The sequence below is a fragment of the Anser brachyrhynchus genome (assembly GCF_964034855.1).
Source record: "Anser brachyrhynchus genome assembly, chromosome: 18".
In the NCBI taxonomy this organism is placed as follows: domain Eukaryota; kingdom Metazoa; phylum Chordata; class Aves; order Anseriformes; family Anatidae; genus Anser; species Anser brachyrhynchus.
In genome coordinates, this window is record NC_137711.1 from 3,588,660 (window position 1) to 3,604,102 (window position 15,443).

Sequence of the window (15,443 nt, forward strand, 5' to 3'; positions counted from 1 at the left end):
CGTGCAGGAGAGCTGCTGGAGCTGATGTTTCGACACGCCAAGTATTTTTAGAGCCATCCTATGGTGCAGAATTTTTAACTTCCATTTCACAGACCTTGAAGCCTGGCAAACTTTCATTAACATTTGATGCCTTGAAGTCACGCAAGGTTTGGGGGAAAAGGGAGGAGAAAGAGGAAAAAGAAACCTTTCTGGAGCACGTAGTTTACAAAGTTGTTGTGGAGCTTAGGAAAAAGCCTCCTATCACCCCTCTCCGTGCCAAGTGCTTTTAAAGTGACCAAGCCATCCAGAGAGCAAAGCCAGAATCCCAAACCACGGCTGTGTGGGGAAGTCCCGATTAATTAAAATCTAATTTACATTAACATGTTAAATGCCTGGGATATCTCTGGCCCCTGGGGATATTCAAGCACTTTTTGAAGAGAAAGAGTCCCACCTTGAAAGGATTATGCCTCTCTTCTTTGTCCACTATTAGACAACTTTGATACTACAGGACTCTTTGGCCCAGAAATCCCCGAATTACTTATAAACCATCATGCCTACATACTAGAAAGGAGAACCTGGGACATGGAGCAGTTAAAGGCTTGCTGATGGGAAGACGAAGCTTCAGTCTCCCAGTTCCATTGCACCTGCTGCCATTTCTGCTCAGCTCAAAGTAAGGGTTTTTTACCCAAATTTATGCATGGGGATAACAGTTCTTCCATGGCTACAAGGCAAACTTTCAATGGGAAAATAAATTACCTGAAACTTTATCCCCCCCCCCCCCCAAAATACACATTTATACACACATCTACATCTCTTTGCACACAACTGAGATTTCTCACAGGCTGCAGGAATGGGAAGAGGAGACATATTTTTGTCTCCTTGGCAAAAATACATTGGCAACGTATCACTGAGCTGTAAAGATTGAGTAAGAACCAGAATGAGGCCCCGATAAGAGATGCGGGCGTTGGAAAACTGCCCTTCGGTTGCCTGCGCCTCTCTGCCAGGACAACTGCAGGGAAGGGGACATGAGCTGCTGGGGGGCTTATCATGGGGACCCCGAGTGCCCGTATGGCTGCTGTGCAGCTCAGCCCTGCGTCACGGCAGACGGGTGTCTGAAGGGGAGAGGAGCTGTAAATCCCTCCCTGAGCGTGGCTCAGTTCCCAGGCAGCCAGAGCCGCTACGTACCTCTTGGGAGAGCTCGCCAAGGTGGTGAGAAGCTGGTCTGCTCCTGCTTTCAAATCTCAGGAGGAAACACAGTCCCTGAGATGCTGTAGTAAAAGGGCAGGCTCTAATTCTCACAGGTGCAATGCTTAGAAATTCAAGTCTAATTAACAATCAGCCCTACTTAGTGGTTTCTGGTGGATGTTCCGTACCTTTGAGGTGCTGGAGGGAGAAGGAGGGTTGTGGTGGAGCCGGTAGCACAGCAGCCTAGTGGCCAGGCATGCGGGGCACCTGCCTGTTGATAATTCTTCCCAGCAAAAGGAAAACCCCAGTTTTCTCCTCTCAGCTGTGAACCTTCCCAGTCACTTCCCTGCCATCCTAGGACACAAACAGCTGTAAGCATTTCCAATTACAATGGGAGACGTGCCTGATGCTGATAGGGGCTGGGACTTTCCAATACATTGTTTAAAATCCAGTCTGAGATCCCAGATTGGCTTGCCCAGAGCTACTCCCACCATTATCCTTCCCCAGTACAGGTAGAGATGTCGCATAGTAAAATGCAGTCTGAAGTACTGAAAGAGGGAAGAATGGAAACTCAGAATTCTCAACAATAAAATATTCATGCATCTGTGCTTTAGTGCATTGTAATTTTGCATGATATGCTTTGCTTTTCAAGACTGACTAGATTAAGGCACTTCTGATTCATTAAACACATTTTCCCAAATGCTGTTTCTACAAATGTTGTCGGGCCATTGTGCTTAGTGGTATTTATTAGCCAGTGTAACAAGGAAGTTACATCTTCCACAAACCTGAGAGAAACCCACTTAAATGTGTTGCTCAGTCTCAGCAGAAGAGAAAACAGTTCTAATGAATAATTAAAGCTTTAAGAGGTCATGCTGCTTTTGCAGTCTCATTTTTATTTGTCACTGTTTCACTTGCATTAGGAAATAGAAAGTTTCAGGCGCAGGATCCAAATCAAATCTGTTCTGCTTGTGTTCATTTAAACAGACCTACTTGGTAGCCGTCTCCATTTTTATTTATTGGGTCATTTGTTAACTGTAAGTATTTAAAACAATCCCGGGAATTATGTTTCAGGCTCTTAATTTTCATCAGGCCCTGGCTTTGCGCCTGCCCGCCCCTTTGGCAGCACTACGAGCCCCAACCTCGGCGGTGCCCGCATGGAGCCATGCAGGGAGGTGAGTGCAGGCAGAGCGGCGCTCAGAGAGGACCCAGGTCACCATATGGTCCCTGTCTCTGCAGGCACCACCAATCTGCCAAGCTCCCACTCTCCTCCTAGGCCCTCTCCTCGTCTCCAGCCACCCACCACCCTCCTCATCTCCTCAGCTCTATCTCCCCCACTTCCTTTCCTCCTCCCCTGCAAAGCACCCCCCTTTCTGCCCACTCTGCCCCAAAGCGCTCCTTCTCCTCCTCCTTTTTCAGCTCACTTTCTCCTGCCCCAGGTCTTTATTCTCACAGAGCTGCTCATCGTTTTCCCACCCTCGCAAGGTCCCCCTGAGGGACAAGCCTGCCCTGTCCCATATGTGAAGTGGCCCAGCCACAGCTGCACCCTCCACTCTCCTGCTGCTTACAGGCCTTTTCCACTAATACCTCATGCAGATGGTTTTGAAACCTTTGCCTTGAGTTTCCCAAAGCCAGCCATCAGCAGGACCTGGCAGTTACACCCCTTTCTCCTAACCTTTAGATTCCCCGTTGTCATCATCTGCCTTGTTTCAGTCCCGCATCACTGATTGTGCATGATCAATCTCTAGAGGTTTTGCTTCTATGTATAACTCAACAAGCTGGCATAGAAATGAGGAAGACATGCTCCAAAATGAATGCACATCCAACTCAAGGTCGCAGCATTATGAAGACGGGCATATTGCAAACATTGCCTTCATCTAAAGTGATTTATGTAGTGAAATACCCCTATTGCTTCTTCAATATCCAAATGTTTTTCTAAATGCCATCATCTTATGATGACTCTCCATGGACTGAAGAGACAGGGGAAGATTACCTGATTCCAGGAGTGTCCAAATATTCTGCATATTCCCAACATTAAACTAATGAGCTTCTTTATCACTACTTTCCAATGTAATCTTCTAATTTTTTTCCATGAAAAACCTTTGTGGTGTGTGAACAACCTGCTCCCACAGAGCTGAGCAAAGAAGAGCCAGAAGAGTTCAGTTCCAGACACAAAGTTAGAGACATTCACTGCTGTTAGAGTAGACAATTGCTGATTGTAAGCAGAGAAGTAATTATGTGATGCCTTGTAAGCTTCTGCTATATTAGGAGATAGCACAAGAAGAATGAATAATATGAACCATTTTCCTAATGACTAGATCTGGAGAGTTTTCCCATTACAGAAGTTGTCAGGTGCATCCTTACCCAAAACACCCCCTCCAAGGATTACCGGGGTCCTCATTCTGGAGAGCTGTTTCTTAAATTTTAGACCTCTGTATGACAACTGAAAACGCTGTCTGTTGCAAAATGAAGGAACCTGAAAAAAGGCTTAAGAGGATCTAAAAGTATGAATTAAGAATGAGAAGACAATCACTCAAGGCTCTACATGTCTGAAAGTTGAGGTTGCAGAAGATACAGGAGACAAAACATCACACATGCTGGGCGTGTTTCATCTAGTTCAAGAACAGTATTTATTCCCCAGATGTGACCTTGACTATGTCTCAAATTATAAATTCAGCAGGGACTTTGGTGAATGTCCATTTCCTTAAATTCCTCCCCCAGGTAGTGATGAGCCATGATACAGGCTTTATAGACATGCTGTGATTGTAAGAGGTGAGACCATCAAGCCCTGGTTGATCACCATGTTAATGAGGGAGAACTGATGGCATACTGAAGTAAGGGAAACCAGATGGATGAAAACCAAACTATCCCTTAAGGGAAACTTGATTCCAATTGTGCCAACACAGGAAATAAGCACAGTTTGACAATGTGAAAATAAACACGATTTGTCATTTTGCAGCATCTGAACGCTTCATCAGACAGAATGACTATCTGTTCTCAGAATTGCATCCAGTAAAATGTGGCATTTCAGCCCTCTTGTAATGATTGATAGACTGGCAGCAAACTGCCTGAATGAGCAGCCTTAGTACCAGTGAGTGTATGCCAGGGTCAAGAGCACTGGGGAGAAAAGTAGGTTTGGGTCCAAATCTAGATGCATCTGAATCGTAGCTAGCACATAGGCCAGCACAGCTGATTTCCTGCTGCTGTCTAAGGTGTTGGAGCTATGATGGCCACCGTGTAGTTACAGCTGTGAATAACAAGTCTCTGATGCATTGTGCCAAAAGCACTATTGATAAGTACCTCTTTAAATTAAGGCATTTGGGATCAGAATGTAATAAAGAGAAGGAAACTCCTTGGAGATGGACTTGCTGGGTGAAGATGCTCACCTGAGAAGCCAACGCCAACCCCTGACGTCTTAGACCAATTTTAGCCAAGGTAGAAAAGCCAGCTACAAAACTCTAATGGGAGTTTCTAGCCAAGCTCCAAATCATTTTAAAAGAACTTTTATATGAGCCACCCAGAAGCAGCTTTGGCAAAGCAGCAGTGGAGCAAAGTATGGAAATAAGCAGTGAGACAAATTTCTGGGCTGCCGGGCTAAAGGACTGCCACATGAGATGCGGGACGAGACGAGGTGTGAAGGCAGAACACAGAAAGTGTGGGGCGTTGTGGTATATAGAAAAGCAGACATAGAAAAGTGAGTTAACAGCCCCATGACAGCTAGAAACGTTGACAGTCTCTTGGGACCGAGCCAGGCATGGGAACACTCGCTGTGGCAGGGCTAACAGCTCTGATTCTAAAAAGTTCCTCAAACACCGTAACCAACGTTGCTCAAAAAAAATCATGTTATACCCAGGATACGGAATTGCCCTTATATTCCTATGCAGATACAAAATGCAACCTGAACATCAGGGCTGAAAGCATGTCAGTGATTCTTCCTAGAAAACAGATTCCTTCCCTCAGTAAGGTCCATAAAAAGGAGCAACAACAAAAAAAGACTAAAATAAGCTACAGAACCCCCTAAAGCTTCCCCCAATTTGCTGTCGAAGAAGCAGCACAAAAGGATATAGTTAATAAGGAAAAAAACTGCAAATAGTAGTAAGAAGGCTGTCAGCATTGTACGGGAGTTTCTGGGGTGGAATAATCCATTACACTATTTCATCTGCAGCTTGGCTAAGGAAAGGCAGCTGGGAAAGGAACAGGAGCATTGCTGAATAACTTCAGTCATGACTTCTGTGGCCAAAATGCTGGCTTATGAGAGGAACACTCGAAGAAAATGGAAATGAAGTAGCACAAAACAACGTGTAACATACAATCAAATCTTATCTACTTTGCTGCTGTCCTACATTTCCCCAATACTATTGGTATTCACTGTGGCAGTACAAGGACACTTAGTACTTTTGGCAGCAGTTTTGTAATGACTGAAGAGAATTCAAAGGACAGCAGCCAGACACTGTGATGTGTTTTATTAGCTCCCAGATGTGCAGGTGAGGTGAATCTTCGGGAAATGAGTTTCGCTGCCACAGATTTCCTAACATCACTCAAGGTCTCAAATAAAATCTCATAATGGAACAAAAGGCAGTCGTAGAATTTTAAAGAAGTCCTTGGCAAAGCGTCATTTCTGCATCTGTTCATGTTGTATACAGACATACAAATCCACAACATCTTTGATATTTACCCAGCTGAAAACAGAAGGTCGGCTGCTGAGGCTGTGTATACCCGCGTGAATTAAAACCATCCGAGCCTCTGTAGGCACTTGCCTGGATGCCTTCTGGTGTAGGTACTCCAGGATCTGGGGATGCTTTACTAGGTTGTACACATGGTATTTGGTGCATTATGTCCTGGATTGCAGAATGAACGAATTTGCTCAATGGGCAACTAGAAGTGACCACGCAACAGCAGATGTCTTCACCACACAAGTGAGATGTAGTCTCCTATATGCCTAACTTCTTTGGGCAGTGGTGAGCATCACCAATGTCTGGAGGACATCGGTTAAGATGCCACATGTGGGCCATGGGAAACTCAAGGGTGTTAGAAAAGAACAGGGTGGGTCACGACACAAAGGCCATCGTGCCCAAGCAGGAACCTCGCCGGTTGCTATTTAGGGCTTTGAAATCGGCACCCAAGTCAGCAGGGATGGCTCTTCAGAAATGTGGAGCATGAACTCTACTGCATTGTGAGACTGTTGCAGAAAAAAGCAATGCAAGAAATAGAGCAGCACATCCTTCGTTCTGCAGGGGTACAGCGAGAGGAGAAGCTGTGAGCTGCCTCCGTTTCCAACAGAGAGGGCTTTAGCTGGGAATTGTAGAGGAGCACCAAGAAGAGGAAACAGGATGTGACAGTGCAGACAGGCTGGTGAGAGGAGATGATAATGTCCTGGAGTAAATACTGGTGGCATAAGGCAGTCTTTTTTCTCATAGAGAGTGTATGATAAATGCAGAGTGGAGCATTAATTACTATAGGGAGGTAAGAAAAGTGGAGTGAGGCTAATGGTAAAGCAACTGGTAGCTATTCATGTGGCATTGAGGGGAGGGATGAAAAGCAGTGAGCAGTGGAGCGTCTGCAGGCAGCACCAGGGGGGACTGCAAAAGGGGGAAATTCATGTCATAGCAGAAGATAGAAAAATAAGAGACTCGAGGAGGAGTTCTACTTTGCCCACCAGACAATTGAAAATAGATCAAAAGCAGAACCCAAAGGGTTTGTTAGAGCTGACAGCTCTTAAGGAAGAAAGTGGGGCAAATTTCATACATTTCAACATTTTTGAACCATTTTCTTTTTGCCCAGAAAGTAAAGTAGGAGCAAAGAAAGGGAGAAGACCCAATTCAGATATCACCATTAGTAGGTGAGACACAACTCTGCGTCCACAGCACTGACACCAGAATCTGGCCCTTCATCCCTGCTCCTTAAAAGTTAGCAGTTCAGCTCCCCACAATGAGAAATAAATGAGTTATCCATCTTTTTAGGTCCCCAGCATTTTTCTGAAAACAAGCCCTACCCTGGCAAAATATGACAATAACCCCAGGTACTAGCAGTGCTCCTCATCAAATTCACCTTTGGGAGGAAACAAAAATACGAACTGTCAAATGGACAAAAATCTCCCTGACTGTCAGGACTCAGGAGGTGTCAGCCAGCATCTGTCTCAAAAACAAGCTATACTTCCAAGTTTCCAGCTTCCCCAGGATCTCGCAACAGCCAAAGGCAGACACCCAATAAATGGGTATTTAACCTCCCAAGGCTTCTAGCACTGCTGGCTCCATCCTCTTGGTGATGAAGGCAGCGGTACAGCAGCAATGTGGGGTAGCAAATTCACGCGGGGTGTGTTTTGCACACGACCTGCATCAATACTTCATGATTTCTTCTGCAATAACAGCATTAAGCATCCTCTGGCAGAGGCTCACAGGAGCCCTGCTTGCTCGAGTAACTTAAGGACAGACCTGTGAGATTGTCAGCAAACAGTGGGAGACAAATCATCAAACTCTGGACAAATTAACATAGAAAGTGTTGATTTACAGGAAGAAAAAATCTAATTCTATTCCCTGTGGCCTGTGTGGAGAGGCCCAAAATTGCCCCTGTTTGACCACAGGGCAGGTTTTGAAAGTACAAGGAGGTGCACCACCCATTCCTCTTTACAGAGGTTATCTTATGACTAGAAACGAAGAGAAAAAAAGGTTAATTCAGCAGCAACATTTGCCATTGTGTGTCAGCCCAGTGAGGCAGAGGGGTTGTGCTGGTAGAAAATCAAAGAAATGAACACAGAGCACTGATAGATGCTGTACTGCAAATTTTGTGAAGAGGAACGTTTTGGGCATGTCTGCTCTCCTTTGCTCACTATTGCTCAAATCACACTGCAAAAGATTTCAGAACTTGTCAGCAGAGAAGTCTTCCTAAGGAAACGACCACAGAACTGCTTCTGTTCTCTCCTGGCAGCGTCCGGCCCTGACATGCTCTAGCTCACTATAAATAGAGGTTCTCCACTTCTGTCAAGGGAAGCGCAAAGCCATGCCATTAAGGAAACCCAGTCCCGTGTGGCTTTGCTCAGATGGACACTGCCTTCAAGCAACTTCAGTTACAAAAGCCCCGCTCTGCCTGTAAAACAGAGGTACGGGCTGTGGTGCTGTTGGTCAGACTGCTCTGTGCTGATAAGTTCTGAGAATTTGTCATCAATACACTCAGATATTGCAGTGTTGCAGTAAATCAGGCTAATGGTCCGCTCTAGAACCGAAGCACAGTGTTTAATCACAGAATAAATGTAACAGGCAGAGCCAGTGGCCCAAATTTCCAGTGGTTCCCTGCTAATCGCCTTATGTTTAATACACAGCCAGCTCCTTGAAGCTTGTATCTGTTGTAACTGGGAACACAGGCTGGCAAATGATCTTGAAAACCATTTCCTTACATATCTTCAAGCCATCCCAGAAGACCCCCATTTGCGGGAAAGAAATCAGCTGCTCAGTGTGGTTTGGGGCTGGCCGGGCGCCTGGTGCGCCTACCTGCCTGCAGGTAATCAGTGCAGCCACACAAGCACTCCTGCCCTGACATTCATAGCACTCATTCCATCACCAGACCCTCCCTAAGGAGAAAACTCTGCCTAACTCTATTAATAGTGTGCACGGGTGTGCTCTCGGTATCTGTAGCTGCTCAAGACCTACAGGAATGTGGCACGTTGGCAGGAGAGAGTTTGACCCAGGGAGGCAGCAAATGCCTGGTGTCCTGTGAGAAAACCAGAAAGGCTTCTCAAAGAAATCCCCAAACTGCTGTTACCCTGCACAGTCTTACCACCAAAGGCGGCCGAGATGGCTGGTAGATGAAATGGTTAATGAAGCAACAGCTCTGCAGAAGCTGTTGATGGAGGAGGCAGCAGCTAGACCCATCTATCCTCATGTGTCTCCCACCGCTATCAGATATCGCCTCCCGAAAGCTCATGCTCAGAGCCGGGAGACGGAAATTGCTATTGACAGAAGTACCCCGCAGACAAGGTCCTCTGCTGCAAAGCTGCTAGCATCTTGCTTGGTGGAAACCTATTTTAAATGACAACAGAACGCTATGTTTTGGAAAGACCTCGCTGGGTACAGTTTTCAGGATTGGGGGGGGGGGGGGGGGGCGGGGAATAAAAGTACAGCCTTGACAAATATCTTCAGACATTTAAGCACTCTATCTTCCAGTGCTGATTTGTGCAAACACTTCCAGGGCATCGGGGAATGTTGTCACTGACAAATACTAACCACGGGAAATGGCTGTTTGAAAGAAATGGCCGATAGTATGACCAGCAATGATGAGATCATGTAATGCATCCGACATTAGGAAAAAAAGTTTAGTCAAGCTTGCATCCTACAGCATTAAACATTGCTCACAGTGATCAAAACATATAACCCCATTGAACACTTCTGCAACAGTACAGGCAGCTTTATTGAAGGATTATTTGGGAAAGAGCAAGGAGAAGGCGGCATGTCACCATAATTTGGGATCGCTGCTTTGATTTACTGTTGAAAACTCTATGTACTTGAGATCCCAAACCCCAAAACAAAGCTTAATCTTGATTAGGCACTACAGTTCCCCCCCTTATCATATTATCTGAGTACGTCACATTCTGATTACAGGTATCTGAACACTTAGTGAGGTTGAGAAGTGTTAACCTTTGTAGAAGAAGCCCTTCAACACAGAGCAAAGCCAAGTCAGAAACAATTTGCAGTTTTTAAATGCCAACTAAATATGCTGCAACCAGTGGGAAAAAAAATTCTTACAGCATCAGCAACACTTCAGAAAATTTGCCTCTTCCTTATCATTAACCCAGATCCTGAAATCCTGGCTCTGAATGCAGAATGAAGTTATTATTATGAGGAGAAAAATGCATTATAATATTTGTATTTCTAAAAGCATCATTTAAACATATCAGTAATCATTCAAAGAAAGGCGTAATACTTACAGCATCTCGGTGGGACGTTATATCTTACTCTCAAGAGGTATCCAGAAGTGCTTCTCAATATTTTAGTACCTGTTAGGCAGTGATTGCAGTTTATTTATCTCTCTCTAGTGGATACAGAAGTACAAGTTAAATATTCCATCTTCTCCTCCAAAGGATTTAAGGGACTGTATCCCCATTCCCAGGCAAAGAAAAAATCACCCTTCCACGTCACATCCTGGTGTGGAAAATAGCCCGTGGGTGCCTTTACTGAGTGGGAACCAGTGGCCACATTTGTCTATGTATTTTTTCGAGGCATCCTCCATGAAGTCTTTGAGAAGAGCTTCAAGGAGTTCTGACCTTGTGTAGATACCGTAGAGTGGTTGTTAGTGAATTTAATACGAGCATTTCCTTTTTTCTTTTGCATTGTTTTACATGCTAGGGCATGGAGCTGGGTATTCCACCAATACTCGGGGGGGGGGGGGGGGTGCTACTTCTGTATTTACGTACAAGTAAAACTGTACTTTTAAAGCTGACCACCACATCAATAGCTTCCAGCCCAGCTACTTTTAATTTTTCCCAAATCTGAGTTTCAAAGTCCACTGTTACAAAAAAAAGGTACTGTTACATTTCCTAGCAAAATTTCGTTGCTGGTACTTTGGGGATTTAAAGACCCCTCAATACACTGTAGATTAGCAGAGTTCTTGATAGCAACTTCAATCCTCACCAAGAATTTAATAAGCTGTCACTGAGATATGACACCTATTAAGTTTATGGAAAAAAATTATCCAGTCTGTGGCTGCTGTTAGTTATTAAATACTGTAGGCGCTAAAGAGAACCCTGATCCATGATCTTAACAACAGCAAAACTATCGGGAAGAATATTTTGGATTCCCAGGCTTTGATACATGTCCAAATTTCACAGCCATTTGTGCTTTCTATGAAAATGTTGGCCAGAACGACCAATCATTAAATCCCTAAAAACTGGAAGTGGGAAGGAACTTTCTAGTACCATTACAATTTTCTGTTTGGGGCTGATTATCTTTTTCCACGTCTCCTAGACTTGGTGATATTCTTCTATGTGAAGGACCGTGGGTATAAAGGAGCAGGAAATGAAGGTCTCCAGCCACAACACGGGAGAAGCCCAGACGCTAACACAACCCATCCTGTCCTGCTGGCACGTTTCAGCCCTGCAGCAGGAGGGATGGCTTTGTGGCCTTGTTGTAAGAGAAGCTCTGCTAAGGGGCCCATTTCATTCAGAAGTTTAATAACATAAGGCCATTTTACAGAGGCCAGCCCCCCCCATCAATCCGTCAGTACTCTGACACAAGATGCTTGGGGAACGTTTCAGTCTTGCAGACTTCTTGTCTCTTAATTGAGTTTCTGGAAGCAGGACATTTATATGGGCTGTCATCCCTGCCCGAGCTCTGGTGTCTGACAACAAGCAGCAGCAGTTGGAGAGAGCTCCCACCTGCTCACATGGAAGCTGTGGGAGCTCTGTTACCTGTGAAACCTCTGCTTTTCTATCAGCTCTGGAAAAATTAATTAAATTAAAAGTTATTGAAGAAGTACATACAGACAGAAAGACAAACCCGTCTATATCCACAAAAGCAGGGAGTCCTTGAAAAGCCTGTTTCTGTAGGAAATTAGGGTGAGAAGATTATTTAACTTATTTGTTGAATAGGAGAGAAAAAAATCATACTCTGAATGTATTTCCTCTAAATTAGCCCACCATAGTGAAGAGGCTCAAAGAAATGACCATCCAGTCTCAGGGGCCCTATTACGCTGGGAGGAATTTAATTTCATTGTGTGAGCTTCCATAAAAATAAGCAGTGGGATCTTTAAAAATCTGAATTTCGGATTGCCTTGCTGGAGAACCACTAGGAGCAGAAACCAGCCGATGGCAGTGGGACGCACGGGAGGCAAGCGGCAGGAGCAGCGCCCGGCTGGCAGGCTCTCAGCCGCCTCGCGGGCAGCACCAGCGTGTCACTTCCACACCCAACGTGAGCCACTTACGTGTTGTTCACAGCCTTTGAAAAGCTGTGCGGGGAAAGCCTGAGCCATTCCCTAAATTAGAGTAGCTACATCATTTGCTGGAAGAATTAAATGCGCTGTAGTAGCAAACCTGCAGTTGACACTCACAGGGTGCAATTGAAATCCTGCGGATTAGTAATTCTTTTGAGATCTTTGTAATCATTGGTAATAGGTAGTGAAATAAATCCACAGTTATATCCTACAGACTGCAGCTGTGCTTCTGTTAAAGCAGTATTAACTGATGGTTTTTAAATCCTTCTGCCAGCTAGAGCTGTAAGCACCGAAACTCCTGTGCAGAGGATAACTCATCCTGGGTGATGTATGCTCCTGAGCACGAAAGCGCTGGTTAATGAATAATGAAAGCACCAAGGCAGAATCACACCTCAGGGCTTCTCTCCTGCAGGAAGCTCTCTGGGGAGACCTCCCCATGCAGCTCACTGCAGCAGCAGACTCAGCCATCAGCTTGCAGCTGAGACCGGCTGCAGCGAGGTACGGTCGTGACAGAAAGTAATAAAAAACACGGATGCAAACCTTTATGCAGATGGACAAAGTGCTGAACTTCATCTTGTTCAGCCAAGTGGGGGGTTCATCCATCCGATTCCGGCGTTGCCCCATCAGGTCTCAGGAGTGCTCACGGCCTGACTTGCTGCACAGGCGCCCAGTTAACTAAGCAAATAGGCCATTAGGAAATGAACCAACCTTGAGGGGGACAAACGGGTTTAAATTACAGCAGAAAGAGATTTACGGACTTGTTTTCCAAGCCTAGAGAGTAATTGAAGAGGCGTCAGACAGTTCAACACCCAGCAGCTCTGATAAGGGACAGCAGCACCTCACTGGGGACCAGGACCGTACTGGTGCCCAGCCTCGCCGTGGAGCCCCAGCCCTGGAGCAGGGACCTGGAGTGACAGTCACACCAGGAACAAAAAGCAGCTTTACAAACTTGGTATCCTTGCAGGATAAGCAGGGCACTAAGAAAGTAAAGCACAGAGAGATTAAAAAACATCAAGAGAATTATATTAGTGGCAGACCTCAGAAAAAGAACATAGGAATCCTGGCTCTCCCTTCCTGCAGTTAGGCTTCAGGCCAACCTGCCCAAAATTTATGCCCCAAGAGATGGTTTCTTGATGGCATAAAAGATCAGTGTCGAATCAGTTGCATACATAAATTATTCTCCACAGGAATAGGAAAGGGAAATAAAGCAGAGCTGGCAGAAGCCCATCTACCTGGTTCTCTTGCATATGTGTTATGTTTGCTTTGTTTTCATTTAGGAATCTACAAAGGACATTGCTTCCGAATCAACCACTTCCCTGAAGACAATGACTATGACCATGACAGCTCAGAGTACCTTCTCCGTAAGTTGAAAAGTAATGCGTGGTACACAGAACTAACAGATCAACAGACTTGCCTGGGTGTTTCTTCTGTAGAGCCCAGTCAGGGTCTTATTTATTGCAAGGGCCTGGCCCTACCTCAGGGTCCTTCATTTTAAGGGTTTCCTTCATCCATGGGAACTCAGACAGTTGTGGTGCCCAGTCTCTTAAAATTATATGGAAATATTCAAAATGAAAACCACAACTGTCATTCTCAGATTAGAGAGGATATTTTACAGAGGGAGCGTTTAGCTGGTTACTGTACTAAAATTGGTTTGAGGAGTGGGTTCCTGCCCATGGGGAAGCTTTTCCTATTGCTTAAATCTAGCCCTTATGCAAGCCTCGTCCTTTGCAGCTGCTCTGAGCTACCTCTCCATGCAGTGAAATTACTGCATTTTAGGAAGGAAGCTGAAATTTCTTCAGATAACAGCAAAATCTCAATATGAATGTAGGCTGTGGTTTCTCTGCATGGGCAGCTGGCCGTTGGTGCTTTGTGCCAGTGTGAAAGCCCTCACATAAGTTATTTCATCCACCGATCTGGTGCTTGAAATAAGGGCAATTGTTCTGTCTTTCCCCCAGCGACCACTCGCTCAGTTGATATGCAACGTCTTGGAACCTGAGTGTGAAACTTCATGAATCCTGCAAAATTTGAGTTAGATTTCCCCTTCCCCTTGGATGCCTTGCCTAGTTGTTTCTTTCGTACAAAAGAGCTGACCAGCAGAGCTGAAAGCAATGCCTTTTACAAGAGAAAGAAACTGCAGTTCACAAGGTGTTGGGAAGGCTTCAGGGAGCAATGAATGAGGCTGCTGGCTGAGACATCCAGCAAAGCAAAATGCTCCTCAATTACACTGCTATTAATTACCTGAAACACCACTTAGAGAACCACTCTGTCCTTCTGCTCACTTCTGGGAAACAACTTCAGGTTGCTAAGACAAGAAGAAAAAAAAAATCTCTCTGAAAGAGTCTGCTTACCAGAAAACCTGAACCTTTTTTCATCTTTACTCTTGTCAATTTAGATCAGCCGTAGTGCTTGGGTGACATGATTTCAGTGCTTGGGCGATGGCAGACTAGCAGAATATGAGCACGGCTGCATTTATCCTTCATGTAAAGCCTTGCAACTAATGTGAAATTGATGCCAAGTCAGCTTTAGGAAAGAAACATCATTAGTAAAAGGACTGCAAAGGAAAGATGAATTAAGTAGCATCTTGATAAAAGTGTATTATGCCTTCTTTATTTAGAGAAAAGATAGAACTGGGAAAAACAGTCTACAGCTGCTCAGTGAGACAAGAGATGAGTAAATTGTTTGTAAGTGTACTTGTGACTGATGATCCTAAAAGCTGTTTTCAAAAGTGGCTATGTGCAAGCCTTAAAAACCAGTTGGCCCAACCCTTTATGTCTTCTGCAAAATCAGGATCGAGGCACTCCACCCTCGGAGGGGAGCTCACCCTCTATATTCTGCACAAATAGGATTCCCCTGCTTTCACTTCTGGAAAGCAAACTCCTGCTTCAATTAAAATGAATACAGTTGATTTAGAGATTGCTGAAAGGTTATGTACCTAAATCAAGAATAAATGAGCTCATATGTATGTGTAATACAGACAAAATCATTGTCTAATGAGACACAGAGGTATTCATGTCCCGTTTACAGGAGACACAATGCCCTCCTTCCCATTTTTGCCCTCTGCACACCTTTGCAACCTGCTGTCCCTGTATCAGCCACCAGGATTTTTAGCCATTCCTTGGCATCAGTCTTTGGCAGTGTCATGGTGGGGGCAACACTTACCATTCACCTGAGAGAGGTGAAAGGGAAAAGTGTGGCTCAGATGAAGTCACCAACCCTGTGTGCATCTTGTGCTACTCAAAGGGCAGCATGCGGGCTCTCAGCCTGCTCCACAGATACTGAGCTAACCTAGACTCCAGATAAGTGTAAAGAGATGGAGTTAGCAGAACTGAGCCCCAGTTCAAAACCCTACTGAAATCAGTGAAAAA

General features: G+C 45.0%; 2 protein-coding genes across 4 annotated transcripts in view; one reads left to right on the forward strand and one right to left on the reverse strand.

Moving 5' to 3' along the window:
* Positions 1-15,443, forward strand: part of CACNG4 (calcium voltage-gated channel auxiliary subunit gamma 4) — a 41,680-nt gene that overhangs the window by 17,910 nt on the left and 8,327 nt on the right. The window contains exon 2 of the mRNA XM_080561172.1: positions 13,356-13,439. Within this exon, the coding sequence (XP_080417298.1) occupies positions 13,356-13,439 (84 nt within the window). The remainder of the gene's footprint in view (positions 1-13,355; positions 13,440-15,443) is intronic.
* The window catches only part of LOC308180075 (uncharacterized protein), a 36,914-nt gene that overhangs the window by 2,784 nt on the left and 18,687 nt on the right, over positions 1-15,443 (reverse strand). The window contains exons 8-10 of one of the 3 annotated variants that reach the window (XM_080561177.1): positions 14,317-14,380; positions 10,079-12,786; positions 1,353-1,518 (exon numbers count right to left, since the gene is read on the reverse strand). In XM_080561177.1, the coding sequence (XP_080417303.1) occupies positions 14,329-14,380 (52 nt within the window). In that variant the 3' untranslated portion in view covers positions 1,353-1,518; positions 10,079-12,786; positions 14,317-14,328. Of the gene's footprint in view, positions 1-1,164; positions 9,234-10,078; positions 12,787-14,316; positions 14,381-15,443 lie in introns of those variants that run through there. The other 2 variants (XR_013940717.1, XR_013940718.1) reach the window with 2 other exon arrangements.